Here is a 27,327-nt window from a genome sequence, read left to right as displayed (position 1 = left end):
CGTTCGTTTGGTCCTCCCGCGTGGATGCTAGATTTTGTAATGTCAATCGTCTACTTTGTTATTATCTGGTGCTCCTCAAGTTTTACCCTATTTTCCCAATCGTCGTGGCGACAAACGCTTCTAGTAGCGAAGTAGGTGCACTCCTTTAGCAGCAACATGGACAGGCACTTCACACCATTGCTTTTGCTTCGCGTGCTCTTTCACCTGCTGGGAGAAAGTACGCAAGTATGGAGTTGGCGAAAAAGAAACATTAGCATGCCCCTGGGGGTGTGGACTCCGGCTCATGTTTCTCTGGTGTCGCCTATTTGTCCTGCGAACAGGCAACCAAACCCTGGTCACTCTTCTCTCCTCGCGTGGTTTGGGACGACGTTCGCTTAGAGCTGCACGCTAATGTGCAGGAAAGCTCTGCTACATTTTGGCAGTATTATAGTAAAATGGTCGACGACACGGCTTGGAGGACCATGTGCGCCCGTAGAACCTTTTTAAACGGTGGGTAAACCATATTTTTCTGCGGTGGAGGGGGGTGAGTGGTAGCCCCTCGATAAAATAGAGTCTGAAAAAGGGGAAGTCACCACGAGAGCGCACGACATAAGAGCGACGACAGTAGAGCGAGCAACAGGAGGGCGCCGCGTCACGAGAGGGTGCGTCACTAGAGCGCGCGTCACAACAGCGTTGAACAACAGCTGCAGTCGCTAAGGTGTCGTTCTCGTGGTAGAACATTCAACTATGGAATCCCCTTCTGTAATTATCTGTTACGTGTAATCAATGGGGCAGAGTATGTGAGTGCAGCCTTCAGATTTCTTCAATAATCATAAGAACCATGAGATTGATTTCTAAGGCGTTCCAAGTTCGACGTTTTCCTGACGTTTGCCAGAATCAAACATCATAATGATGTAACACATGCGCACAGGACGTTTCCGCAAGCTCTTGTGTCCTGCTCTTCCTCAGTTTCTGAGCGTATAAATCTCAGCATTTACGGTGTAGTCAATCCCGTAACTTTTGAATCTACCTCGAGTATGTGGAGACTTCTCAAATTTAAATACTTCACAGACGTCCATATGTGGTCCGAAAAATAAATGAAGTAAGGGAGAATGTGGCTCACCATGTATATTTGGTTGGAGGAGGAAAGAATAGGCAAGGGTGCTGTGTTTCCGCAGTAGGTACCAAGAATAGGAGCGCTCGTGTCGTTGCCGTCATAGACAGACACATAGTCGGTGATACATTTGTTGTCCTTCTCCAGTTCAAAGTCGTTGAATTCCTGCGGTAGAACAATCCCGAGTCAGTCACCAAGGTATGGCAGTTTTCACAATTTACGGAACTCGGTGTTATAATACAGCTCGAGGATTTACGCGTCGAGAAACTGCGGCAGAAGAGAAGACGAGAGCGCACGGGCATGTTTGATTGCGAAGCTCTGATTCGAATAATTAGTGGCTAGACCTAAATCTGGCTTCCTCTGTCACCACTGCACTTGTCGAACGTGTTCGAACGCGAAAGCCAAACGCTGTACGCCGGCGCTCTGCGTTTTAAAGCGTTCGACGATCACAGGGGAGACAAAAGCACCTTGCAACCGATCACGACCGAGTGAAACAGGACCGGTCTTTAATCCTCTTGCAACGCCGTAAGTCCAAATCGCAGCTGCGGAGCAGGTCCTAAGCCGCCACTAGAGCCTTAAAAACCGGTCTCGTCTGAGTCGGTCCTACTCGGTTGCAAGTGTGTGAACGAGCCTTTGAAACTGCAACCATTCGAAGAAGAGCTCGGTGTTTTGACGGCACCGTGAATGTCCCCGAAGGTGACATTCACGGTGCCGTCACCTTCACGGTGCCGTCACATTCACGAGGAAACCAAAATCGAAACTGAATGAATAACTCTATCTTTCAAAACAGTGAATGATATTTCAGAAGAACATCGTTTGCCCGAGACAAGCTAGCTTGTTAGGACAAAAGGTTTAATTTAAATCATTTCCGAGATTACTTTGGGCATTTTTCGCGAGATTTGATTATCAGCCAGACGTTTGGGACAGCCGCAAGTTATTGTTTGTTTATTCGGTGGGTTGCGCAAAGCGTTCCATGGTTTTTTAGGTTTACATTTCTTTCGGTATTATTCCGTCGGGTTTTATTTTTTGCTCATATATTCAGAGTTTTTCGGTGTCAATCTTTGGCGTCGGACGGAACATTCGGATTTATCGCGGTTTATATTAAATAAAGCAAAACCTGGTTATAAAATTCCCCATCAACCAGGGAACATGTGAGTGAGCCGAATAGTTGCAAACGGCCCCGTAGCGACAAAAAAAGAAAGTACATAAATTTTATCTATATATTCCCTTCATTTAGTGTGAACAACAAATGAAGCTGTAGACAAACTTCTCTTTCGTGAAGCATGAATATATTTTTTCTTGCTCGAGGATGCGGTGTCTGGAGACCCGGACTGGAACGACCAGACCTGAGCGCGGCTGCAACGAGACTCTATCTTTAATCTTTTTGGTAAAGAAGAGGGAAATGAAAGGGCAAAGGACTGAAAAAGACGAAGTGACTGGAAAGTAATTAACTAGGAGATACATTTTCCCTCCTCCGATTTTAGGAAAGTAATTGAAAAAAAGACAAAGCCTAAAGAAAGTAATTGAACAGGCTAAGAATGAAGGGGACGTATAGTACCTTAGTTACACAGGCGCTTTGAACTGTCGTTGAGTTCAAGGGGGGATCGGTGGCCGAGTGGTCTAGCGCACACCAGCTCGGAGCACGTGCAGCGAAAGCTCGCGCTGCAGAAGCCCAGGGATCCTGGGTTCGAGCCCCACCCCTGCCCGTTTCGATCTGGATAAGCATCGTACCGGCGTGCGGTCGTGTATCACTACTGCGTGATGCACGTTAAAGACCCCAGGCTAGCGGCTGTACCGCACTGGCTAAATTGCTCATCTACAGCTGGGAGACTCGTCGCCCCTGTGAGGCAGACCAAGTTCTAGGCTGTATAAACACACACACAACCCAATTTTTTTTTTTTTCGTTGAGTTTAATCAGAGTTATCGGCGCCAACTGTGATTGAGCTGAACTGAACTGAGATGGTGCTACACGGCTCTCTAGAACCCAGTCGAAGCTAAATCGGAACTAGTTCCTGTGCCACGTGATCAGTTTCATTGTTAAGGCAATTTACTCGGAGACATACCTTTTATTTATTATAAGTATATTGTGCATTATGTTCAATACCTTGTTGCTTTTTTAGCGGCGTTTACACGAGTACCAAAATAGATTCACGGCTAGGTTGCGCCTATTTTAGGCTAGGTGGTGCAAGGTACTGCACGCTACGATGGGTGCACCCATTACTATTGTCCATTTATACAGCTGGTCCCTCCGCCATCTTCGCTCGTTTGGTGGCTTGGCGGCAAGCCGACATCGTTTTAGCGGCAGCTCGGACGCCTAAACCTATTCCTTCTTGGATATTTTTTTTGCTACGATTCTTTCTAAACACCTCCCCCTGCATTTCGGAACCGACAATAAATAAAAGAGAAGTAGAAATGATGAAATACAGAGTCAAAAGGTTTTTCATCTTGAGACATAGCCCCCAAACCGCACTGGCGGACGTCGTTTCCGCCGTGGTCGATCTGGCCGCGGCACGTCTCCCGCTGGACCTGGGGAAGCTGCCGATAAAGGTCGATTCCCAGTTGGCGATGACGGCCGAGGAGCTGACCTCGTCAGTTGCCCGTTTGGCTTTGGAGAACCAGCTGATGCCCGTGGTGTCTGCTGGTCATGCTGGCTCCGCCAGCCCAGTGGTGCAGACAGTGGTTGTCAGTGGTGATGGTCGGCTCATCTTTGACTGAACTTCCTTGTTGGTACCGGGTTTCGTACGTCCAAACCAGAGGATGCCGGTCCTGGAACTGCTGCTAGCTTCGAGGCATTCCTCTGTCATATTCTAGTCGAAGTGTCCAGCGACCCACACGCTCGACAATCCGGAAGGAACTGCTAAAGGCAGAGGATCTTTTTGGAATAGCTTTTGGCTTCTTCGCTCGGACCAGCTGTCTGACCTTGAACTTCGGTGTTGTAGCTCCTCGTCTTCTGTGGGCGTGAGGTTTGGTCTTGTCTTGTTGTTGTCTAACACGTCGACGAAGTCGCTGCAGTTCCTCGAAGGGATTACGAAGAAACTCTGACGATGAGAGACCCAGGACGTTCAATCGCGTTCGGGGTTTGCAACCATGAAGTAGCAGAGCAGGAGAGAGCCCTTCCAGTCAACACCCGATATCCTCAGGACGTTCTCAAAAGGTACAAACATCCTCACGGTTTTCAAGACGTCCTCCGGACATCCTGAGAACGTCAGTCGTTGAATCATCCTAGAAACGTCCTTCCGAGGACCTATTGAGGACGAAGGATTCAAATTTAGAGGTAATATATCCGTCCTCAATTTGACTGCATTTAAAAAAAATGAATGAATGAAATGGCGGTAGTATATACAGTTCATGTTTACTGCTAAACTAAATTTCACATACGAGTCATTACATGTAGTTGTGTAAGTTTAGGACATCTTTTAACTATAGTTTTGATCGAACAATTCTTTAATAAAACCAGGACGCACTTCAATTATTATTAGTTTGTATTTGCGCAGTATTTCGGAATTCAGTTTCATTCGCAACATTATATCTAGGTGGCGCAAGCTACCACCTACTACAAGGCGTACCGTTATTGCATTTATCCACCATCCGAGAGACCCAAGCAAGCTAAGCCGTTGGTAAAGCTAAGCCAGGACACAAAGAGAAATAGCCTCGAGGTTGATGATGGTTTGATAATGTGGATGCTGGGCAGTTGCTAATTCATGCTTGGATGGAACAGCGCGTAGACAGTCACACTCACAGGTACACGAGAAGGAAACCAAGGAAACAGACTCGCAGCGCTGACTAATGGCGAATTCCACAGGTCGGTTTGGAGCGCGCCGGGATCGACTTTTCTGGAGCGAGCCTATTTCACTGGGCGATCGGGATTGAGACCGACGTGTTTCACTGGTCATTTTGGATTAGCTCCCGCTCCAGATCCCGATCTGGATCCGAGAAAAGTAGCTCCAACGATTTCGGTGGATTCAACCGGAAGCCAGCCGGGCCAACCCTCGGCGCGCGCACGTGACTTCCTTTCTCGTGGGGCATCTCGTCTGATCTCGCCCATCTCGCCTCAGAAGAAGAAGAGGCACATCGCGGGCTGGGCTCCTATATTGTCTCAACATCAGAAGAATTCGTAATGGCCGCTTCGACAGCCGGTTCGTTTTCCAGGAAGGAGGAGAGAAGGTATTTGCCGCGCTACGGGCATTCCGGCAATCTTTGCTAAAAGCGCCTGAACCATTCCTGCCGCTCGTGCGTCGAACACGTGTTAGCGCCGTGATTGCGAAAACGTCTTCGAAACGACTGCGGCGCCCGCGGAAAAGGGATTCCCGGGCAATTGAATGACGGGAAGGCATCCCCCGATCCCGGAGCAGTGGTTATGTTCCACTGGGGATCCGTAGGCGGCGCGACCCCGTTCGGATCATGTGCTCCAGTTAGGATCTGGGGGGCTAAGCTCGCCTCCGGCGGGAATCTCTCCGATGCCACGTCACGAGGGAGGGGAGGAGCTTCTTTTGGCTCTGCCCCTGCGAGTTTCCCACTCCCCCTCTTACATTTCCAACCCCCCCCCCCCCCCCCCCCCCCGTTGGAAATGTAAGGCGAGTTCCCCAGCGTAACTCCGATCTTTCCCTACGCTCCGCAGTGAAGGGTTTTTATTTGATTTAAATCGGGGGATCGGTGGCCGACTGGGCTAGCGCACACCAGCTCGGAGCACGTCGAGCGAAAGGTCTGTTGCAGAACCCAGGATGCTGGGTTCAATCCCCACCCCTGCCCGTTTCGATGTTGATGAACATCGTACCGGCGTGCAGTCGTGTAACACTACTGCGGGATGGACGTTAAAGGCCCCAGGCTAGCGGTTGTACTGCACTGCATGGCTAAATTTATGATATACAGCTGGGAGAATCTTCCCCGTTGAGGCAGACCAAGTTTTAGGCAGTATCAACATACCTACAGCCCAATTTTTTTTTATTTAAATCGTAAATGACAAATAAGAATAGGTAACAGCAGGGATGCTAATTATGCAAACATTGCTTGGATGTGGGCTCGTTGACTAGACATTGTGATGGTTTGCTGCGCCACGTAGATGCAAGAAAAACGCTCTTGATAAAGATATAAACTAAAGCAGAGTATAGAAGAAAAACAACATACAGGAATGGCGCAGACTAACAACTGTGTAATTTCTTTCTCATCTTTCTCCCCCCACACCGCCACACAGCCACAATATTTTTTTTTCTTAGAATAGGGTGCACGTGGAGCGAAAGCTCGCGCTGCAGAACCCAGGATCGTGGATTCACCACTGATCTCTATTGTAGTAGGCTGGATCGCGGATCGCGGCCTCGGCAGCTGGGGCCGAGTGCCGCCACCGGCGGCCATTGATTGACACCAGCCAATGCATGGGACTCTATAGGAAGAACGAGAAAAAGTGTCGTTTTCCCCTGTTTCCAAGCTGTTCTCGGCACTGAAACTTTTGGATGCTTTTCGATAAGCCCGTCAAATAGCTTGCTTACAAACATTAAAACTGACAGCCCTCTCAATTCGTATAAATAAATATTTTGTGGTCGAGAGTGACTCCGCAGTAGTGCAGCTCAATGATGGGAGTTACCTAGAGTTACCGCGGAGTCGGTGGCGGTTTCGTTGAGTTGGGTTTAGCAGACGACAAGCTCGAAGGCTTTGCAACGCGGAATTCGCTCACTCCCGGAAAGCCGCTGTCGAGATGGAACTTCTTTGTCATTCATCAACTTCTGGGCTTCCCTGAGGACGGTCTTATTGACGGCAAGTTCCTTTGTTTACTTCATTACGAGAGCAAGCTTCCCTGCTCAGCCGTAGGTGCTCCGGTACGTTTGATTTTTTTATTCGGCGACCGGACGTTTGACATATCTTCATTCAATGTCCAAACACCCGACATAAGGATCGCTGCGCACAATAAAATACTCGCCTCCGAGCACAGCGTACATGCTTCAATATGTTTAGTTCTGTGCGTTTCTCCCATAGACTTGCGTGTATTGCCTGGTGTCAAGCAATGGCCGCCGGTGGCGACACCGACGGGCTCCCGATCCGCGATCCAGCCTACTAAAATAGAGATCAGTGGGAGTGAGTGAGAATACGTTTATTTCAGAAAGGGGACACCGGATACCTTGACGAAAGTCATCTTATCCGGTGGGGGATGTAGAGGGTAGGGGTTGGGAAAAAGGGAAAAAGGGAAGTGGTTATATATATTGGGCTAGGCCCGCCTTCTTGACGAAGTCAAGAAGGGTGTCGAGGATTAGCTTCCTCTCTGGAGGACCTCTGTTGGGGGTAACCCAGTCTTCGTAGTTTTGTGGTGTGAGTTCGGCGGCAAGTCTTGAGATCGCTTCCTGTCGTTTTCTTGCTGTCGCTTGACAGTCCCAGATAAGGTGTCTGCAGGTAGCCGGTACATGGCATTCTGTGCAGTTAGGGTCAGGGCCCGGGTCGTCTTCTGATGTTCGTTTGTAAAAACGCTTTCGTAGAACTGGTGTAATGGCCGTGTTGGTAGCGAGGCGCCGGAGGCACACCCGCTCCCACCGTGAGTATTTTGATGGGAACGGGTGTTCCTCCGTTGGCAGTAGAGCAGTCAACCTCGCTTTCCGCTCTTGTCTTGCGAGTGTCTTTATTTCATCGGGATCGAGGTCCTCGGTGGGTTTTGTGGCGGAGGAGTCCAGGAGGCCTTGTGCGGAGCAGGTTGCTTGTAGCGTGCTCCGCGCGGCCTCATGGGCTTCTTCGTTTCCCGGTATATCTTGGTGTCCCGGAATCCATGAAATTTTGAGGGTGATTCCTTTAGTTCGGAGATAGCGGGCTGCGGCTTTGATGTCATTCACAGTCTTGTTACGGCTCCTGGCTTTTTTTCATTCTCTAACAGCCTCTTGGGAGTCAGTGTAGATGAAGATTTCTGTGGGGTGCTCATCATCTTGGGCATTTTCTAGTGTCCAAAAGATTGCTTGGAGTTCAGCGGTTTTGGCACTGGGGGTATAAGGGAGGATTTTAGCGCTTGTTTCGCCGGTGCGGAAGGAGTACCAAGCAATGGCTGACCTACCGTCCTCGTTTCGCGACGCGTCTGTGTAAATGACTTTATTGGTCTTACATTGAAGGAGATGTTCTATCTCTTTTATGTGTCTTTTAGCAACATTTTTTCTTCTATTACAGTGCTCTTTGCTCTGATTTTGGGGTATAGGCTTGATCTCTGTTATGCATTCGTCTTCCCATGGAGGAGGAGAAGTGGCTATAGCTGGAATTTCAAAGTCCGTTATTCCGAGGTGCTTAAGGATGATTCTTCCCGGTTCGGTTCTTTTGAGGCGGTCTCTCTGACTGTTTTGTGCTTCTTTTGCTAGTTCTTTGATTGTGTTTATTTGAGCCGCTTTGTGTAGGTCGGGAATGCGGGTTATCTTGGGCAAACCCGTGATAACTCTCATAGCTGCCTTGTTAGGGGTTTCAACTTGATCTTGCCGGGTCTTGGTAAGACGAAGGTAGTTATAACCGTAAATGGCTTTGGAGACGAGCAGTGATCGTACCAATAGTTTTAAAGGTTTTTCTTCTGCCCCCCAAGCTTTGGTTGTTGTTCTCTTGATAAGGGTTAAGGCCGCGTCTCCATTGTATCTTAATCTGGTTCAGCCAGCTCCGTGCTCCCCCATCCTCGTCGATTGTGAGACCGAGGATCTTTACACTTGGTTGTCTTTGAATTTTGGTGCCATCAACGTACAAATTAATGGTGTCTCCGATGTTTTTCTTTCTAGCCCTCTTTGAGGCGACGACTGTGTAGGTGGTCTTTTCGGCTGAGATTATCATATTTGTTTCATGCATAAAGTTCATGGTAACATCCAGGGCTTCTTGGAGTCGCCTTTCTTGAATGTTGGGTGTGCCTTTGTTGATCCATAAGGTGACGTCGTCAGCGTATATAGTGTAACGTACGTCTCGAATTGCCTCCAGGTGGAATGCTAGGTCAGCCATGGCCATGTTAAATAGTACTGGGGAGATGACCGCTCCTTGGGGAACTCCTACCGTGTTTCTTGTGAGGGGGCTCGTGGTGCCTCCAATGTGAACTTGAAATTTGCGTCGATGAAGGAAGGATTTGATGAAGTTTAGTATTCGTCCACGTAGGCCTCGATTTTTTGCTCCTCGAATGACTGTTTCATGTGGGATGGAGTCGAAAGCTTTTTTGATGTCGATCGCCACTATTGTACGAGGCTGAACTGTAGGTTGTAATTTGGTTATGTCATTGTGAATCATGGCTAGACTGTCTTGTGTGGACAGGTGTGGACGGAATCCAGTTTGCATTGGGTGTAGCCTGTTGTGTGACTCTAGGATCCAGGTTATTCTGGCCAGGACCATACGTTTCATTACTTTACATAAGTTGGAGGTTAGCGAGATGGGTCGGAGGTTCTGGATGTCATTGTTGGGTTTGCCCGATTTCGGAATGGGAATTACGGTGGATATCTTCCAGTCATCGGGAAGTTGACCGGATTCCCATATCTCGTTGTATTTGTCTAGGAGCTCACGCATTTCTTCATCCGGAAGGTTTCGGAGTGCTGTGATGGTAATGTGGTCCGGGCCTGGAGAGCGAAGAAGAAGAAGGTTGCGGCGAGCGGACGCATGCTCATTAAGGCTCCGCGAAAAACCGATGTTTCGTGCTGAAATTCTTGATTTCCGAGCGAGAAGAAGTCTTGGATAGACAGCGTTAGTGACCCAGTTCACGTGGATACCTTCCTCAAGCTGGTGAGCGGAATATTTTGATTTTAGAGGCATTTTGTTTTGAACCCACGAGGAACCTCGCTAAGCCTCGTTGGGCCTTGCTCAACTAGGGCGATGAGCCGAGTTCGCTCGGTGCGGCCGCCCTACTGGCCCTAACCAGCTAAGCGTCACCACGTGGAACCGCCGCGGCGGCGGTGGAAAACGCAAGATGGAAGTAATATCGACGGAAGCTCTCGTGCTCAGCCCCAGGACCGGATACGATCCGGACAAGGTGGCTTTTGACTCCATAAATCCAGCGGCGCGGCCCCTTTATACGGATGGAATTCAGAAAACCGCCTCGGAGGAGCAAGTAGGCACGCTACCCGGCAATAGCTGGGTACAAGTTCTGCATAGAAAGAAGACCCAGAAGAAAGAAGTCCATGACCAGCGGAAGGAAGACCGAGGACCTACCGGTAGAGCAACGGAGGTCAAGAAGAAAGAGACGAAGAGACCGTTTCGGCTTCCCAGCCTCAAGGAATTCAAGCACAAGATCATTGTGAAGCCACGGAAGACGGCGGTCGACTTGAAAAGCTGCCGGGACCAGATCGGCGAAGCGGTGCAGAACTCGCTCCCGAGGTGTCTTGCGGAGAATTCAATCGTCCGGTTGCTAGAAGAGCAAAACACCATTATGATCTGCACGGACATATGGGACGAAGCCGAAGCGTTGGCGAAGCTTAGAAGTTTGATATTCCCGTCCGGACAACTCGACGTTGAGGCCTACCACGTCTCCCCGAGGGAAGAGGCATGCCGTGGCGTCATTCATGGGGTTCGGCCGGAGCTGTCCAATGCACAGATCAGAGAGAAAATCAGGGCCCCAGGACACGAAATACTCGACGCTAGGAGGCTCGGAAGGTCCAAATCGGCGCTCATCACTTTCGCCGGGACCAAAGTTCCGTTCACGGTCACTTTCAACTGGCTGGAAACGCCCTGCTTTCTATACAAGAAGACAAAGGCAGCCTGCCTTAACTGCGGAGAGGCCGGCCATCGGACGGATGTGTGCAGCAAACCGACGGGTTACGCGTGTGCGATGTGCGGGGCCCCGCAAGCGATGGAGGGACACCCCTGTGTCCCGAAGTGCGCACTGTGCGGAGGGGCGCACAAAACATACGACAGTCACTGTCCTGAGAAGTTTTTCAAGGAGAAGAGACAAATTGAGAGAACCGGACGGAGCCGCTCGAGGCACCGCAACGGAGAACAGCAGGTGCGCTGGCTGTCGAAGGAGCGGAGTGGCTCAAGGCCGCGTGCTCGCTCTCGCAGCAGATCAGCAAGCTGCAAGAGAAACTCGTCACGCCCGGCGCCTCTTTCCGAAAAGAAAAGGAAGAGGAAAAGTCGTAAAGGCGGGAAGAAGCAAAATTGGAATCAAAGATCTATGTCGCGGGACGGGAAGAACTTGGACCTGGGGGACCAGGAGAGATGGCCCGAGCTGCAGAAAAATGATAACCATATCAATGTGACCAAGAATAACCCGCCACCGAGGTCAAGCGGGAGTAGCCAGCATACACAAGTCCTCAGGCAGGATGCCCCGAGTAAAGGAGTGGAAGATGTGGAAATGAAGAGCATTTGCTCTGGGACCCCCGGGATCACTACGGACCAATTTCGAGAAATCGTGGAGGCTGCGGTGAAACAGGCGGTGCAGTCTGCCACGCAGCTTTTAATGGAAAAAATCACGCAGCTTTCCAACAAAGTGGTAGCGTTGGAGCGAAACCGGGAGTCCATGCTCAAGCAACTTGGGTCAAGCGGGAAAAAATCGACATTCTTAGAACGAAAAAGAAGTTCCCTGCTCCAGGAGCTAGGGGCGAAGAGAAGATCGCCGACTGATGCACGACGTGAAGTGGAATCAGTAGAAGACACGAATAACCATGTGTCGTCTAAAACAATCATATCTGAAAATATGGCAATGGAACTGCAGGGGGATAGGTCGGAAGCAGGCCAGTCTCAGCCTTCGGTTGTCGCTTGAAACCGATCCCCCTGCGGTAATACTTCTGCAGGAACCTGGAAAGAAGCCCGTAAAGATTAAGGACTACCGGACGGTCGGCGGAACCCAATACTTCTCGACCCTCGTCCACAGGACATTCGCGGCCACGGAGAGGCACCTGGACGGGGGCGGAGTGGAGTGTGGGTATGTGGTGATCGTCCCGGTGAAGAAGGGGGACCGGGGTGTCCACATAGTGAATCTGTACGGGAACCCCAAGCTTCACAACGTTGACTACAGAACTCTCCTGGGAAACGCGGTGAGGGCGGCCGGCAAGGAACCTCTCGTCATCGCGGGGGACTTTAATGCCCCGCACCCGGGATGGGGTTACAAATACGTCACGCCGAAAGGACGCAAACTTTTCGAAGGAATCAACCAGGAACGCCTCACGCTCCTCACGGAACCTGACCAGCCTACCAGGACGGGGACTAGCACGTGCAGAGATACGTGCCCGGACCTCACGCTGGTGAAGAACGTGGGGAGCGCCGACTGGAAGAACCTGGCAGAACAACTTGGAAGCGACCACTGTATCCTTGAAACGACACTAAGAGAGGCAGGATACAAGAGAAAAACTGGAACCGCAAAGATCACGGACTGGGACAAATGGAGGAAGAAAAGAGAAAAGACAGAAGTGCACCTGGCGGACATTGAGGAGTGGGCTGCGGACGTGACCACGAGCCTGCGCCCTTTTGTCACGGAGGTTGAGCTTTCGGAGAAGACCCCGGCTGTGGATGCAAGACTCCTCCACCTTTGGGAGGCCCGGCGTGGTCTGACCAAGAGGTGGAAACGTCAGCGACACAACAAGAAGATTCGTACTAAGATCCAAGAACTAACTAAGGACGCGGAGGACCATGCGGTCGACCTCGCTAGGAACAACTGGTATGGGATTTGTGACTCTATACGCGGCAGCCTCGGTACGGCACGGTCCTGGCGTCTCCTTAGGGCACTCATAGATCCAACTAAGACTAAGTCGGTTACGGACAGTAGAATAGCTGAACTCATATACGAGTTACCCAACGATACAGAGCAAATCATGGACCAACTCGCGCGCAGATATTTGTGTCTTGAACGCGCGGAGGAAACTCTAGAATATCTAGGACGCGAAAACTCCGAACTGGATAGGCCGGTATCGGTGGCAGAATTCGAGTACGAGCTCGGGGCCATGAAAAAGGGCACCGCGCCGGGGCCCGACACCATCACGGCAAAACTCCTTTACAACTTGGAAGAAGGCGAACTCGGGAAGCTAGTTAATCATTTTAACGAGCACTACTGGGCTAGGGGGGTGACGCCAGCTTGCTGGAAAACCGCTGACATTCGCTTTATTCCCAAGCCCAAAAAGAACTTAAATCTAGAAAATCTTAGACCCATCTCACTTACCTCATGCGTGGGTAAAGCTTTTGAGAGGGTACTAAACACTAGGCTCATGAGGTACTTGGAGAAGGAAACTCTCATGCCCCATACTCAATTTGGGTTTAGACCTCGTACCTCAACACAGGACATCCTCCTGTGGATATACAAAGATCTTTTGGAGAACCCTTCCAGGGGACAAACACGGTGTATTCTCGCTCTTGATTTAAAGGGGGCTTTTGATAACGTTTCGCATGCCAGCGTACTCAGAGGCCTGAACGAGATCCACTGCGGACAGAGAACGTTCGAATACGTACGGAGTTTCTTAACGGACAGGAAGGCTACTCTAACCTTAGGGAGCATGAAATCCAATAGCTTCGAGCTCGGCTCAAAGGGGACGCCTCAAGGGGCTGTTCTATCTCCGCTTCTTTTCAATCTGGCTCTGCGGGGTTTGCCGGAGGCGCTGGGGGTGGTTCCCGGTGTGGAACACGCCATCTACGCCGACGACATTACCCTGTGGTGTCGGGAGGGAAACGACGCGGAGATTGAAGAAAGACTACAGGCGGCTGCCAAAATTGTAGAAGACTACGCCGAGGAGTGCGGTCTAAAGTGTGCACCGGAAAAGTCCGAATTACTTGTCTTGAGGAACCCTTATGAACGTGTGTCGGAACAGATTGAGGTTTGGGTGAGCGGGAAACGGGTCTCTAAACCCACGGAGATTCGTATCCTCGGCCAGCTCATTCGACAAGGCAGGGGCAACAAGTCGACTATCGATAAACTTGACACCATGACCACCCAGGTCTGTGGCATGCTTCGAAGGATAAGAAATCGTAGGAGGGGCATAAAAGAGAAAGAAGCAATGCAACTCGTTCAGGCCTTTATTATCTCCAGAATCACTTACGCCACACCGTACTTGGTCTTGAGTAAAGCGGAACGGCAAAAAATTGATGTTTTGATAAGAAGAGCTTACAAAAGTGCGCTAGGGCTTCCCGAGAGGACAGCGACCGACAAATTACTAAAATTAGGGGTCCATAACACGATAGATGAGCTTCACGAAGCACATCTCGTGGCTCAGCTAAAGAGGTTGGCGTCCACGAAGAACGGGGCGTGGCTCATGGACAAACTCGGGATGGCGGTTCCGGGAGGAACGCATACGGGTACTGTCCCCGACCACGAGCTGTCAGCAGAAATACGGAAGAAAATAGTGGTGAGTCGTATCCCGAGGAATATGCAACCAGGAAAGGACGACGGCAGAAGAAAGGCCAGATCTGAGGCCCTGTCTAAGACATGGGATCACAGAGAGGGAACGCTATATGTTGACTGTGGCGGCCCAGTAAACGGAGTTGCCACAATCGCAGTGGCTAACGCCCAAGGCCGGGTGTTAAGATTAGCTTCGGTCAGAGTAGAGTCGGCTGGGCAGGCTGAGGAAGCGGCGATTGCGTTGGCGGTTGTTTGCAACCCCAGGGCGACTGTCATCTCTGACTCCCAGAAAGCATGTGGAAATTTCGCTCGCGGGATGGTGTGCGCAGTCGCTGATAGAATACTACGTAAGACGGAAGTGCAGGGGGTGCATCTGATCTGGTCCCCTGGCCACATGGGGAACACTGGGAATGAGGCAGCAAATGCTGCGGCCCGAGGCTGTATTCTCCGGGACTCGTCCCAGTCGGGTGGTCAAGTGGACACGGACCTCTCGTTTAACGAGGCACTCAAAATGAAGAAACTCGACAGGCGCGTATTCCCGAGCCCGTGCGGGGGGCTTGGAAAGGAAGAAGAATGGACTTGGAGAAGGCTCCAGACGGGCACTCTTGTGACCCCCGCCAAGTTGCACCAGTGGTACCCCGACCGGTACACTACGGGAGCCTGCCCCTTCTGTGGTGACCCCTGGGCGGACGTGCATCACATTACTTGGAAGTGTAAGAAGATCCCTGGACTGGCTCCACTGATGGAGCCCTCTACTCAAGAGTGGGAAGCGGGGCTGCAGAGCGAAGTCATCGATGTGCAAAAGCTGCTGGTGACCCGCGCGCTGCATGCCCAAACCGCAATTGGAGCCCTGGAATGAGGGCATACACCCACTCTCTATCTCTTTAACTCCACCTTCCCTTCCCAATCTTTCCTGTTACGTCCAGTAAAGTTTTCAACAACAACAACCGGGCCTGGAGCTGTGTTGCCTTTTGCTTTTGCTAGAGCGTCCAAGAGCTCACCCATGGTGAAGGGGGAGTCTTCTGGCATTAATGCGTTTATGGGTTCCGGCGCATAGCAAGTATCCGGTGGTTCCTTGGCTGGTTGAGGAAAGAAACTCTCTCCCGCTGCTTTTGCTAGCTCTTCTTCTGTTATGTTTAGCCGTAATGCGAGGTTGGAACCGGTGTTTTTGCTTTTGGTTTTGCAGTTCATTCCTCGATGTGTGTTCCATACCTTCTTTAGTCCAGTCTTTTCACCGAAGGAGCTGCAGTGTGCCCACCATCTGTTTCGTCTAAGTTCGAGAGTGTATCTTTTGGCCCTTGCCGTGGCTAAGTTAAGTTTGGTCTGAAGTGCTCGATTTTGTGTATTTTTTCGGTATCTCAGGAGCGCTTGGAGGCGGCTAGCCCAGAGATTGAGGAGATGAAGGTCGGGTATAGGAGAATCTTCTTTAATCTGGTACACTGTCTTTGCGACCTTAAGGGCCCGCTTGATACGGGTGGCAAGGTGTCCTTCCTTGCTTGCGGCTATGGCGGTGCGGAAGACATCCCATTTAATGAATTTCGCCTGATGTTTGGCTGGAGTGGTTGTTTTAAGTTGAATGACTATGGGCAGATGGTCGCTGCCCATCGGATCTGGCAACGTATGCCAGGAGGCTTTGAAGTTCTTCGTGGCCCAGGTGAGGTCCGGGGTTGTGTCGTTGTGCCTGATGCTTGTTGCGATCCTTGTAGGGGTGTCAGGCTCGTTAAGAAGGACCAGCCTCAGTTGCTTGCATTTGCTGGTTATATTCCGTCCTCGTTTGTTAGCTTTTTTGTACCCCCACTGTGGGTGTTGGGCGTTCATATCCCCAGCGATGAGTGTGGGTGTGGTGCCTTGCACTGTGGCATTGAACCAGTCTGCGTCGTCTCCTTCTTTCTGTCCCGGTCTAATGTAGACGTTGAAGATGTCGAATTGTTGATTGCCTATGCGTAACTTAACTCCCGCAACTTGTCTGTCTCCGTTACATATTTGCGAGGTATCTATTTGTGATTGTGTTGTACTGCTCAAGACGAGGGTGGTTGCTTGGCCATAGGTTGTACCAGTGGATTGTTGGCTTTGGTAGTTGCGGGATCGTCGGACGATGGTGGGATGGATATATGTAGTGTACCCTCGAATATTGAGGTTTTCGACGTTTGCTTCCTGTAGGAGGATGACGTGTGGTTTGTTTTCCCTCATTTTCTCTAATCTTTCTTTAAGTTCCGCTGCCTTGTTACTAAATCCCCTGCAGTTCCATTGTAGAACCCAAGGAAATGTCGCCTTACGTTTTGGTTTGTTTTCTTTGTTGTGTTTGCGCAAGTTAATCATTTAGTCGTTTGAGGATATCTCGTAGGGTTTGCGAGATGTTTTTGAGGGATTTTTCGACTCTGTCCATGCGTTGTTTCATTGCCGTTAGACGTTGCTCGCAGCTGGTGTGATTATGTTGTTGTTGCCAGTTTGAGTTTCCGCAATTTGTGGCTGGAGAAATTTGCAGGTTTTGCACGGTTGATGAGGTGACACCTGAAACTTTTCCGAATACCATGGGTGGAACGTATGGATTGACATTGCGAGGTGTTGCCCATGCTCCTTGTGGGGGTGTGTTAGTCCATGATTGTGAAGAGTTTGATCCGGGGGGTGCTAGGTCCATTTTTGTCATATTGAAAAGGGGTCTTTTTCCCTGGAGTGTCTGAGCCGGGAGTCTTTTTGGAGGAATTTTTCGCTTGGGGCAGTCGTTACTTGTGGCAATGTGGGGACCACCGCAGTTTATGCATTTAGGCTGTAGTTCACATCCGGACTCGCTATCATGTGTGTGTCCGCATCGGTCACAGCGCTTGATGCCGCTAGGGCAGACGTCCGATTTGTGGCCTATTTCATGGCATGAGTAACAGACGAGAGGTCTTGGTCGATAGTCGGTTACTCTGAATATTTCGCAGAGGAAACGAACGTGCTTTGGAATAGATTTCCCATCGAAAGTGATCAAGATGGTCCTGCCCGATCGCCCAATGGGACGGGCTGCGACGATCGTGTGTGTTCTGCAGTCAAGACTTTCCATGAGGGTTTCTGGAGTTTCTTGCACGTCGTGTCCAGAAAGGTAGATAACTCCGCGGATTTGATCATTTGAAACCGCCATGTAGGGTTTCATCTCGTAGCTTTGTTCGCCCTTGACGATTTGGTTGATGTTGAGTAGTTTATTCGTAAGGAGGGGGTTCTTTGTTGTGATCGCAATAGTGTTAGATTTCTGGTTGCGGTGGACGGAGAAGTCCTCTTTGTTTTGAATTCCTGCCTTTTCCATCGCCCCAACAATGTCTCTGCCGGTGAAGTTGTCTACGCGCTCTTTGCACGTTGGTTTCAGAACGACCGTGTGCCTGGGTGTTCTTTGTGTTGCTTGCGTGATTTTCTGCTGATGGTAAGTAAAGTTGGCACGTTGTCTTTCTTGTCTTTTTTGTGAACCTTGAAATTGAAATCCATCATCTTCCATGTTCTCGACTTCTCTCAATGAATTCTCATTCGAGTTGGTTGATGTGGAAGGCATGTTATGCCTTGCCGTCATGGTGGACCGAGTCAGCGATTCTTTCTCACCCGTTTCGCCTTGTTGGGGTGGTGTCTGCGAATTTCGCTGAGCTCGGAAAATCTCGAATTCGTTCTTGTGCGTGAAGTACTCTTGAAAAGCGACACCATTCGTGACCATTTCTTCGTAGGCTCCACTGTTGGAGCGGAGCGACTCAATGAGTTCTTTATTCCTTATGTAGAACTCGATAGATACTCGATTCTGCATAAATTCTTCGATCACTTGGCGTTCTTGGGTACATGCCACTAAAAACTGGCTGTCCTGTGGTGAGAGTGTTGAAAAACCCAACTGACCTTGTTGGGTAGGGTGTCCTGTGGTGTTGCTTGGAGCCGGGTAGGGGCTCGCGTTCGTCTGCTCCATGGAGAGGGCCTTCGTGCCAGAGCGTCTTTTGCCAGCTGGCGTCGTCAAAACGATCTCCGAAAAGACTGATGGTTTGGCGTCCGGGCCCGTGGGCAGTGCGGGTTGGCTTTCTGGTGTCTTCTCCATGGTGTCAAGTCCTGGAAGGGCCCCTCGGGGCAACGAGTGCCGGTAAAACTGACCTGTAAGGCCGAATTGTTAGGCTTATCAGAGCGCTGAGAAAACACGTCCTTCATGGACGATCTTCGTCGTCGTCTCTCTCGAGATCAGTGGGATTCACCCCCACCCCTGCCCTTTTCGATGTTGATGAGCATCGTACCGGCATGCGGTCGTGTATCACTACTACGTGGTGCACGTTAAAGACCCTAGGCTAGCAGTCATACTGCACTGGCTAAATTGCTTATCTACAGTAGGTGACAATATCACAATGTTCTGGCAGGTTTTCCCGCTGTATAAACAACTGACGGCCAATTTGTTTGTCAAAATACGGTGTGGAAGAAGAAAGATGAGAAAGAAATTGCACAGTTGTTAGTCTGCGCCATTCATGTATATTGCTTTTCTTCTATCATCTGTTTTAGTTTGAATTTTATCAAGTGCGTTTATCTTGCATCTGCGCAGCACAGCAACCCATCAAAATAGCTGTAAAAGCCTGTAGGTAATGGTAAATTGCGTTCCTGGTCGCAGATTGTCGTAAAAACACATTTGTTTCTAGGATTCACTTTGTAGAATTTGGATGTAGGATTCACGACGGGGGCGACGGTTCATTCACGGCTCCATCGCCTCAAGCCCGGTCCGCCACGCAGCTCATCGCACAGCCACCTTACCACGTCTTTCGAGAGGCGATAGTGTTGTTGAAAATGAACGTCGTCCATGTCAAACACATTGGCGTGGTTTAAATACCTATGCCGACGGCAAAACACGAACGAAAACGCTGCCATTTTGGACGCTTCTCCCTGATCTCGCGCCCTACTCGCCCAAACTCGCCTAGGTCGGAGCCGGCAAGCTTTTCCTATCCGCGGCGGCTTCTGCCACGTCACAGTGACGTCACCGCATCTCGCCGCGAGTTCCGAATATGCAAATCTCCGACTGCCTCAAACCCTCCGTTTAACGTCACGACCTAGGGAGTGTCGGCGCGTGTCGTCATGCACGGCGCCGACCAATCGCGACGGTCGGCGAGTTTGGCGGAGAACTCGCCTCGATCTCGCCGCGCCGAGCTTAGCCCCCCTGATCCCGGCGCGCTCCAAAACGCCCGTGGAATTCGACATAACAATTAACGATTTGCAAAAAAGCTGCTGCGCATGCGCGAGCAGAGTGCGTTGTTGCCAGCGCCCCCTGCTCGGTTGGAAAACAAATGGGCGTGACGGCTATTCCTAGGCGGCAACAGGCGCGGAAGCGGGTTCGATTTGTTTGTCGCCATGCCAGCCCACTGTGTTGCGCTTGGTTGCACGAATTATTTCTACGGCAAAGAGAATTAACGCCAAGTTTTTTTTAGATTTCCGTCGGCCAGGCTGTATCCTGCGAAGAGAGAAGCTTGGGTAGCTGCCGTGAGGAGAAGAAACACAGACGGCTCACCATGGCAGCCGAACGAGCACTGCCGGATCTGCAGCGCGCATTTTGTCACGGGTACGTCGATTTTGTACGCTCCTGAAAATTGCGCTTGATTATAATTTGAAATTAAATTCTAGGGCGGCCGTCAGCTTCCAGAAACACCCCGACTTCGTGCCGACAATCTTCAGCCACACGAAGATTGTGAAGCACCGGGAATCTCCATTTCCCGGTGAAGCACCGGGAAATGGAGAAGAGGAAGCACGGAGGACAGCTTGCGTGCACGAGCTCCAAGGCAAACCAAAACCATGCAGCACGAGTTGTTTTCCAACCACCTTCTAGCCTCGCACCCAAGTTTCCGGCGTTGCGCGAGAGGTGGCGCGCACGTTTTTGCAAATCGTCAATTTAGCCATATATTTCTACTTCCTCAAATCGTCATCTTCTTCTTCGCCGTCATCAGAACATTTTAATTTTTTAAACACCAAAAACCAAATAGCCAATAAATATTTATCAGCAAATAAAATAAATAAATAAATAAATAAATAAATAAATAAATGACAACTAAAAAGAAATAAAACAAAAAAAAATTAGCATTATTTTATTATAATTTATTTTCTAAAAATATATATTTTTTTAATTTTCTGGTTTCCTATATTTTGGTTGTCATTTATTTACTTATTTATTATTTACTTATTAATGTTTATTGGCTATTTTGTTTCCGGTGTTTAAAAATTTAAAATGTTCTCATTAACGGCGAAGGAGAAGAAGATGACGATTTGAGGAACAAGCAATATATCACTGAGGTATGAGTGAGCGCTGCGAGTCTGTATATCCGCGCTATTCCATCCAAATTAATAATGGCAGCAATGCAAGGCAGTAACGAAGGTTAGATTTTTTTTATATGTAGTAATTCTTCGAAATGGCGGAAAGCAGTGAACGACGATTTCGGCGGGAAGGATGCCGGCGCGTAAACGAATGCTTCGGGCTTATCAAGTGTGCGAAAATAGACTCGGTAGCAAGGGCACCTTCCTCACACGAACCGCAACCGTCACAACCATCCTCGGCGGTGTGTTCTTCCCCTAAGTTCGATGAAGATGTGTGTGTGCCATTCGAACGCTTTCCGCTGTGACTGTCATCACAAATAAAATGTTTCAGGGGCCGTCAAAGCGAATGTTGAGTGTGCAAACAATGCTGACGTGGAGACCATAATCAAAGTGTGGCTGCGCCACGCTGGAGAGAAACTGAAAAAGCTGCAGTCAAAAGCTGGAGATGTTCGACATGATGGTAAGTTTCTCACATTACCTGGTTTTATTATTAATGCTTATAGAATTGATTTTTTTCTAGATCCCCCTGACTTTTCGGGCTAGTGCTGGCCAAGATGCGAAGCCAGATGCCTGTCTGGTGCTGACATTGAAAAAATCATGTATAACATTTGCTCTCAAAAAAGGTATTTGTGGAACAGTTACCTTTGTTTGTAATAATGAATGGCATGATCACGCTCATAGTAACAAGCTAAGAACATAGGGCAAGGAAAGACGCAGAGGAGAAAGCAGACGGGATGCTGGATGGGAGAGGTCTTCTCTCCTCTTCAGCATTTCGTCAGCTTTCTTCCCCTTTTCGCTTGCCCTATGTTTTTAACCTCTCACTGACTTGTAATCTAGAATTAGTGTGTGAATTTCACTTTAAAATAGTACACAACAATAAATGTCTTTCTGCAGGCAGCTCTTGCAGACATGTTCAGGTTCAAACTCCAGTTGGAGAAAACTTAGAAACAATAAAAATGAAAACATCCTAACAGCTCAATGAACAGCTGCACCTGCAGTGCATTGTACTAAATATGTACTAGAAAAATCATTGGCTGCCCTCCTGAGGGCGTTTTCAGGATGTCTTGAGGCCGGACAATAGGACGTTTTTAGGATGTTTCCAGGATCATTTGAGGAAGTCCTCAAAACAAAATGTCCTCAAAAGGTTGTCCTGATGTCCAAGTGATGTCTGGGCTGTGGTTGTATGTGCTGTGCATCTATGTATGCCCAGGTAATCAACTGAATGAAACCCTTGAGTGTTCTATTAAAACATTCAACTCGCCCGTTGGGTTGCTGGTAAAAGGCCGAAATAAGATGATGTTTGAGTCCACGAGAACTTAAGAAGTCTTGGAATTGCTAGAAATTAAAACCGGTGTCGGAAACTAGGCGGTCTGGTAAACCTTCTCTGGAGAGTACCAGGCACAAGAATCCCATCATCGCTGCTAGAAAGGATGTGGTGTCTGGAGACCCGGTTTAGAACGACCACAGCTGAGCGCGCCTCACACGAGACTCTGTTGTCGCAATTTCCATCTGGCGAGTAGCGCTGCCAAATTCCCTAGCGGTAGTTGCCCGCTACCGCAATCACCATCACGAGACAATCAATCACTTCTTCAGGCCCAGAAGCGAATGGAACGTTGTCATGTTTCTATTCAGCCGGCCCCGTCCTCCTGGCCTTGCGGTCTATCCACACTTGTAGCAATGGCGACAAAGAAAAAATAATCCCTTCAGGTTCTACGGGCGGCGCAAGTTCGGGACGTATTTTACAGCTACAAGGCTTTCTTCAAGCTCCTGAGTCTGCCATGCCCACGTTCGGCAGAACTGACCCTTTTGAGGGAGATGGTGAGGACTGGCCGTCATACGTCGAAAGTCTTAAAGCTTTTTTTTTCAGCAAATGACGTTGCCGATTACAAGAAAAATAAAATGTTTTCAGTGGTTGCGACGCGAAGACTTACTCCCTACTGCGAGATGTGGTTAAGCCCACCAAACCACAAGATGAGTCCTTAGACGAAGTTTTTACCGTTCTCGGGAGTCAGTACAGCCCCATGCCTTTTGCCGTTGTTCAACGTTATCGTTTTGATTCGCGCGTTCGCGCGGAAGGGGAAACTGTAATCAACTTAGTCGCAGCATTGAAAAGCCTGTCTGAGAACTGCAATCTCGGAACAGTGATAGGAAACATGCTGAGAGACCGCATAGTCTGCGGAATAAACAGCGTTACAATCCAGACCGAGCTCCTAGAGCAGCCGGACCTCACGTTCGAGGATGCTGTGAAAACCGCTTTGGTCATGTAAGCCGCGAAGAAGGACTTCGGAGAGATTTTCCAGTCAAGCTCTAGCAGCAATGCGTTCACTTGTCACCGCGTCGCGACATTGGCGGGATACATCACCTGCTACCGCTGCGGAGATGGACACCTTGCGTACAACTGACTGGATGTGAATACACCGTGGAACTATTGCAGGGAGTGGGGACACCTGTCGAAGGTGTGTAATTCAAAACAGAAGAACGCCCAGTCGTCCTAGAACAAACCTGCGAAGCAGAGTTTTTCAGGGCCAGGATGCAAGCCCCGTCCACCACGGACACTTCCAGTGAACGCTCTAAATGACAACGTTGAAGATACCGGAGTGACGACGTCCGAGGTTTTCGACGTGTGGCAGGCTGACAGCGCTGTGAAGTAACCGCCTTTCACCGTCACTGTCAACGTGTGCGGCAAGCCAATTTTCTTTCTCTTGGAAGTAGAAAATGCAAAAGGCAGAAGACAACGAAGTGACCGGAAAGTAATTAAATAGATGATACAACACAGGAAAGCTCCAATTCGGTGTTATAGGTTTTCTACGATTTTGGTAAAACCGAATCTGGGGTTCATTTTTAAGGATTATTGGCATTAAACAAAAACTCTCAACCCTAGTTATAAGAAACCACACGAAGCAGTTAGATTTGAGTTAAAGCGTGAATAAACATGCTATGCCAGTGTCACGTTTTACGGTAAAGAAAAAGAAGAAGAGAAGCGCGATCGTCAATGAACCGCTGGCGGCCATTCTGCAGAAGGACTTCGGCGTCGCTCCGAAGAAACTGCACTAGTGGCTGGCCTGGCTCCAGCGCCACTGGGACACTCCATCGGCCGGGTATTGATAGCAGACAAAACCAGACAGCGTCTTAATAGACCTGCTGCTCAATTTTCTAAGCACCGAGGTTCATGCTTCGAGTGTAGCTACACGCGCTGCACGTGCTGGCGTCTGCAGTTGTAACTGTTCTAAAGCAAAAAGCCCAAAACAAATTTTGCTTTGCAGGCGCGTTCGTCGAAGCCTTAAGATGATTATTTACTTCGAATGTTTTATAAAGGCAAGGCCAGCGCACACTTCCAGCGTTCTCCTCGACGCTTGGGTAATTTACTAATAGGTCTATTTTCACTGGAGCCGAATTAGAGGTTTTTTTTTTAAATTTATGATGGTGTTTTATACAGTTCTTACATGCTGGCCAACCATGCTGCCGGTGTACCATCCGCCTTTCCCTGCTCACTTTGTCCTTATCGTTTTTAGGACGGAACTTCGCCGTTCTCTTTCGAATTTGAATGAAAATTTCAATGAGGCTCGTCTTCAATTCAGGCAGCCAAGCATTTAGAATGTTGAAAAAACAGCGCAACTAAGACGAGGACAAAAAGAGACGAAGAGAACACAAGACAAAGCGCTTCTCTTCGTCTCTTTGTGTCCTCGTCTTAGTCGCGCTGTTTTTCAACATGAACTCTCAGCAACCCGCTCAGTTATCTATCTTTAGCATTTAGAAATTTTCCAAACGTTTGACCTTACTCAATATCTGTACCACGGGCGACAAAAATGTTTCTTAAGCTCAAATGTATGCAGCGCTGCGTCACGAAAACTCAATGGCGCGCGTTTTTGGATCCCTCTTTTCGGGACCTTTTTTCACAGAAGTTAATTATATTCGCTTGAACCAGTAGGTGACAACAGCTACCACCCCTAAATAAAACACGGAGCTATCGCTCATCCAGCCCTCGTCAAGCTTGGCTAGGTACTTGTTGGTACCTAGTAGGGAAGGGCAGTTAGCTTTTAACCGCGGCTAAAGTTAACCGGCTTCGAGCTAACGGGCCCATATGCGACACATTTTACAATAGGACGGATTCCACGAATAATGCACCCAACGCAGGACGAGGGACCGCGGAAGGCGCCGACTTCGGCACTCGCTCGGTCCTGTAATACCAGAGAAGGGACTCTCTACACATGGAGGCTTCCGGTCCTGCAAACGGGGTGGCCACGCCGTGAAAAAACTGATGGAGAAGTGATAAGAGTGGCACCGGTGCAAGTGAACTCGGTGGAGCAAGTGGTAGAAGCTACCATTTCCCTCGCCGTCAGCTGCAACTCCAGAGCCACAGTCATGACCGCCTCGCAGAGAGCCTGCAGGAATTGTGCCCAAGGTATCCTTGGACGGTCAGCGTTACGAATTCTAGCGAAAGTCCAAATCATAGGGATACATGTCATTTGGGACCCTGGATACATGGGGTACACACGAAACGAGGTGGCTTATGCCGCAGCCCGAGCAGCTCTCATCCGGCACTCGTCTCCATGTCCTGACAGTCCATTGCCAGACATGCGTTATAGAACGTACTTAGCGATTCAACGTAAGTGAGACGGGAGTTTCTACCACCACACAAACGCTCAAACAGAGAGGAAGAACATCTCTGGAGAAGATTACAAACGGACACGATCATCACACTAGCACAACTTCACATATGGTATCCAGAACGATTTCACACGCTGAGATGTCCCTTCTGCGACGCACCATGGGTCTACCTAGGGTGCCTTCATGTGCGCTTTGCTTAGGGTAAAGACATCTGGCCATTTTGTTCCCACTTTCACGTTTATTTTTTGTTCAGAAGCGCGTGAAAGAGCGTGTCCCTGCACGCGTTTGTGGCGCTGACTGTGCTATGGCGACATTTTGTTTTCGTCGATTTCTTTGTATTTTCCCCGTGAGCGCGTGCTGTCGGCATCGGGTACTACAAAGGGTAGCATCACTCTAAACAGAAGGTCATTGAGGCACCCTAGGTCTACCTGCATCACTTTGTGTGGGTATAGAATCAGACACCCGGCCTTACACGAATTGAAGAACCTTTGAAAGAGGAGTGGGAAGCAGGGCTGCTAAGTGAGGATGGCAACAACCAACACGTGCTTCTAGGAAGAGCTGTCGTAGTTACCACTGTAGTTGGAGCCCTGGACTAAGGGCACCTACCCATATTCTCTACAACTTTACTTCCATATCCCCCCCTTTTCTATTTCATCTATCATTAAACAAAGTTTTCAACAACAACAACAACACAAACTGATAAAAAAATCATGAGCCATTCCATTCTGTAAAGGTGGATGACCAGCGAGGCTGTTCAGCACATGACACAGATCCGCCCCGAGGAGCCGGAGAAAACTAAAAACACCTGACGGAACCGCCACCCGGCGGAAAGTATACACGCGCAACGGGACCACCACCCGCGAGAGTGGAAGAAAAGGAAACTAGGCACGCAAGCGCTTGGAACGACGACAAGGAGAGGGCGGTGCGAGCGTAGACGTGGCCGACCCGGTTCGCACAGTGGCAAATCTTTGAGAAACCTCTATTACCTACATGAGAGTCTACTGATAATTAAAATGGTACTTAGTGGTACTAATCTCTTGAATAGACATACTGCTGAATTACCCAAGCATTAAAGAGAATCCAGGGAATGGTGTTCCTCGCGCCGCACGTGCCGGCGTCTGCAGCAGTATTCTAAAGCAAAAGCCTAAAACTGATGGCATCTTGCACGCTCATTCGTCACCGCTTTATTTTGGTTCTTTACTTCGAATCTTTTAAACGGAGAAGGCGTGCTTGTACGGCGCGTGCGGCGGTGCGAGCACAGAGTTTCTAGTGACTGCACACAAAAAATCCACGGTGCCCTAGCCATAAACAGCTTCGGTAAAAAAAAAATGAAAGACGTTTACAAATCTCTGTAATATGAAACTAGAGCGCAGCTCATGAGGAGGAGGAGGGGAGGGTACGGAGGGCAGAGTATGCCCCTACTCCTCCTCTCCTCCTTCCATCCTCCTCCTTTCCTCGTTCTCTATCCTGCCGCTGAATTTGTTTACTTGTGACGTGACACGAAGTCGTGGCGTCATTTTTCCAGCTGAATTTGGCGGGGATACTGAATTGGTGTTGAGGTCACGTGATGTCAGTTTCCCCGCTAAATGTATCGGGGAGACTTCACCCGCTAAATTTCGCAGGGAAACATTTCCGCTAAATTCAGCATCAAACTTTTCCGCTAAATATAGCGGAAGAATTTCCACGCTAAAGTTGGCGGGGAAAATATTCCCGCCAACCCGAAAGCGGGCGCCTGAGAGCTGAGCTCTAAAAATAGCTGCATGTGAACATCTTCTTTCGTGAAGCTCATCTTTTTGAACCAGAACAGCTCCAATTTTCCATTTTAGCTGGGAAACTTAACCCGGTAAATTTATAAGGAAAATTTTAGCGCTAAACTTGGCGGAGAAATTTTCCCACTACAGTTGGCGGGGAAATGTTTAGGCTATATTTCCCCGCTAAATTTAGCGGGAAAGTTTCCCCGCTAATTTTAGCGAGGAGCGTCCCATAATGCAGCACGCAGTTACGCCGACGCCGACGCCGGCGCCACTCAACCCGCAAACGGGCGCCTAAGAGCTGCGCTCTAAAAATAGCTACAGGTGCATATCTTCTTCCGCCAAGATCATCTTTT

At 49.3% G+C, this 27,327-nt stretch overlaps 1 protein-coding gene across 1 annotated transcript in view; it reads right to left on the bottom strand.

Annotated features, from left to right (window-relative positions):
* Positions 1 to 27,327, bottom strand: part of LOC8040272 — a 112,201-nt gene that overhangs the window by 21,142 nt on the left and 63,732 nt on the right. Inside the window, exon 10 of the mRNA XM_040207081.1 lies at positions 1,103 to 1,258. Coding sequence (XP_040063015.1) covers positions 1,103 to 1,258 — 156 coding nt within the window. The remainder of the gene's footprint in view (positions 1 to 1,102; positions 1,259 to 27,327) is intronic.

Source organism: Ixodes scapularis, unplaced genomic scaffold (genome assembly GCF_016920785.2).
Source record: "Ixodes scapularis isolate PalLabHiFi unplaced genomic scaffold, ASM1692078v2 PGA_scaffold3__209_contigs__length_174095766, whole genome shotgun sequence".
In the NCBI taxonomy this organism is placed as follows: domain Eukaryota; kingdom Metazoa; phylum Arthropoda; class Arachnida; order Ixodida; family Ixodidae; genus Ixodes; species Ixodes scapularis.
Note: the sequence above shows the minus strand (reverse complement) of the source record. Positions and strands in the feature narration are given on the sequence as shown.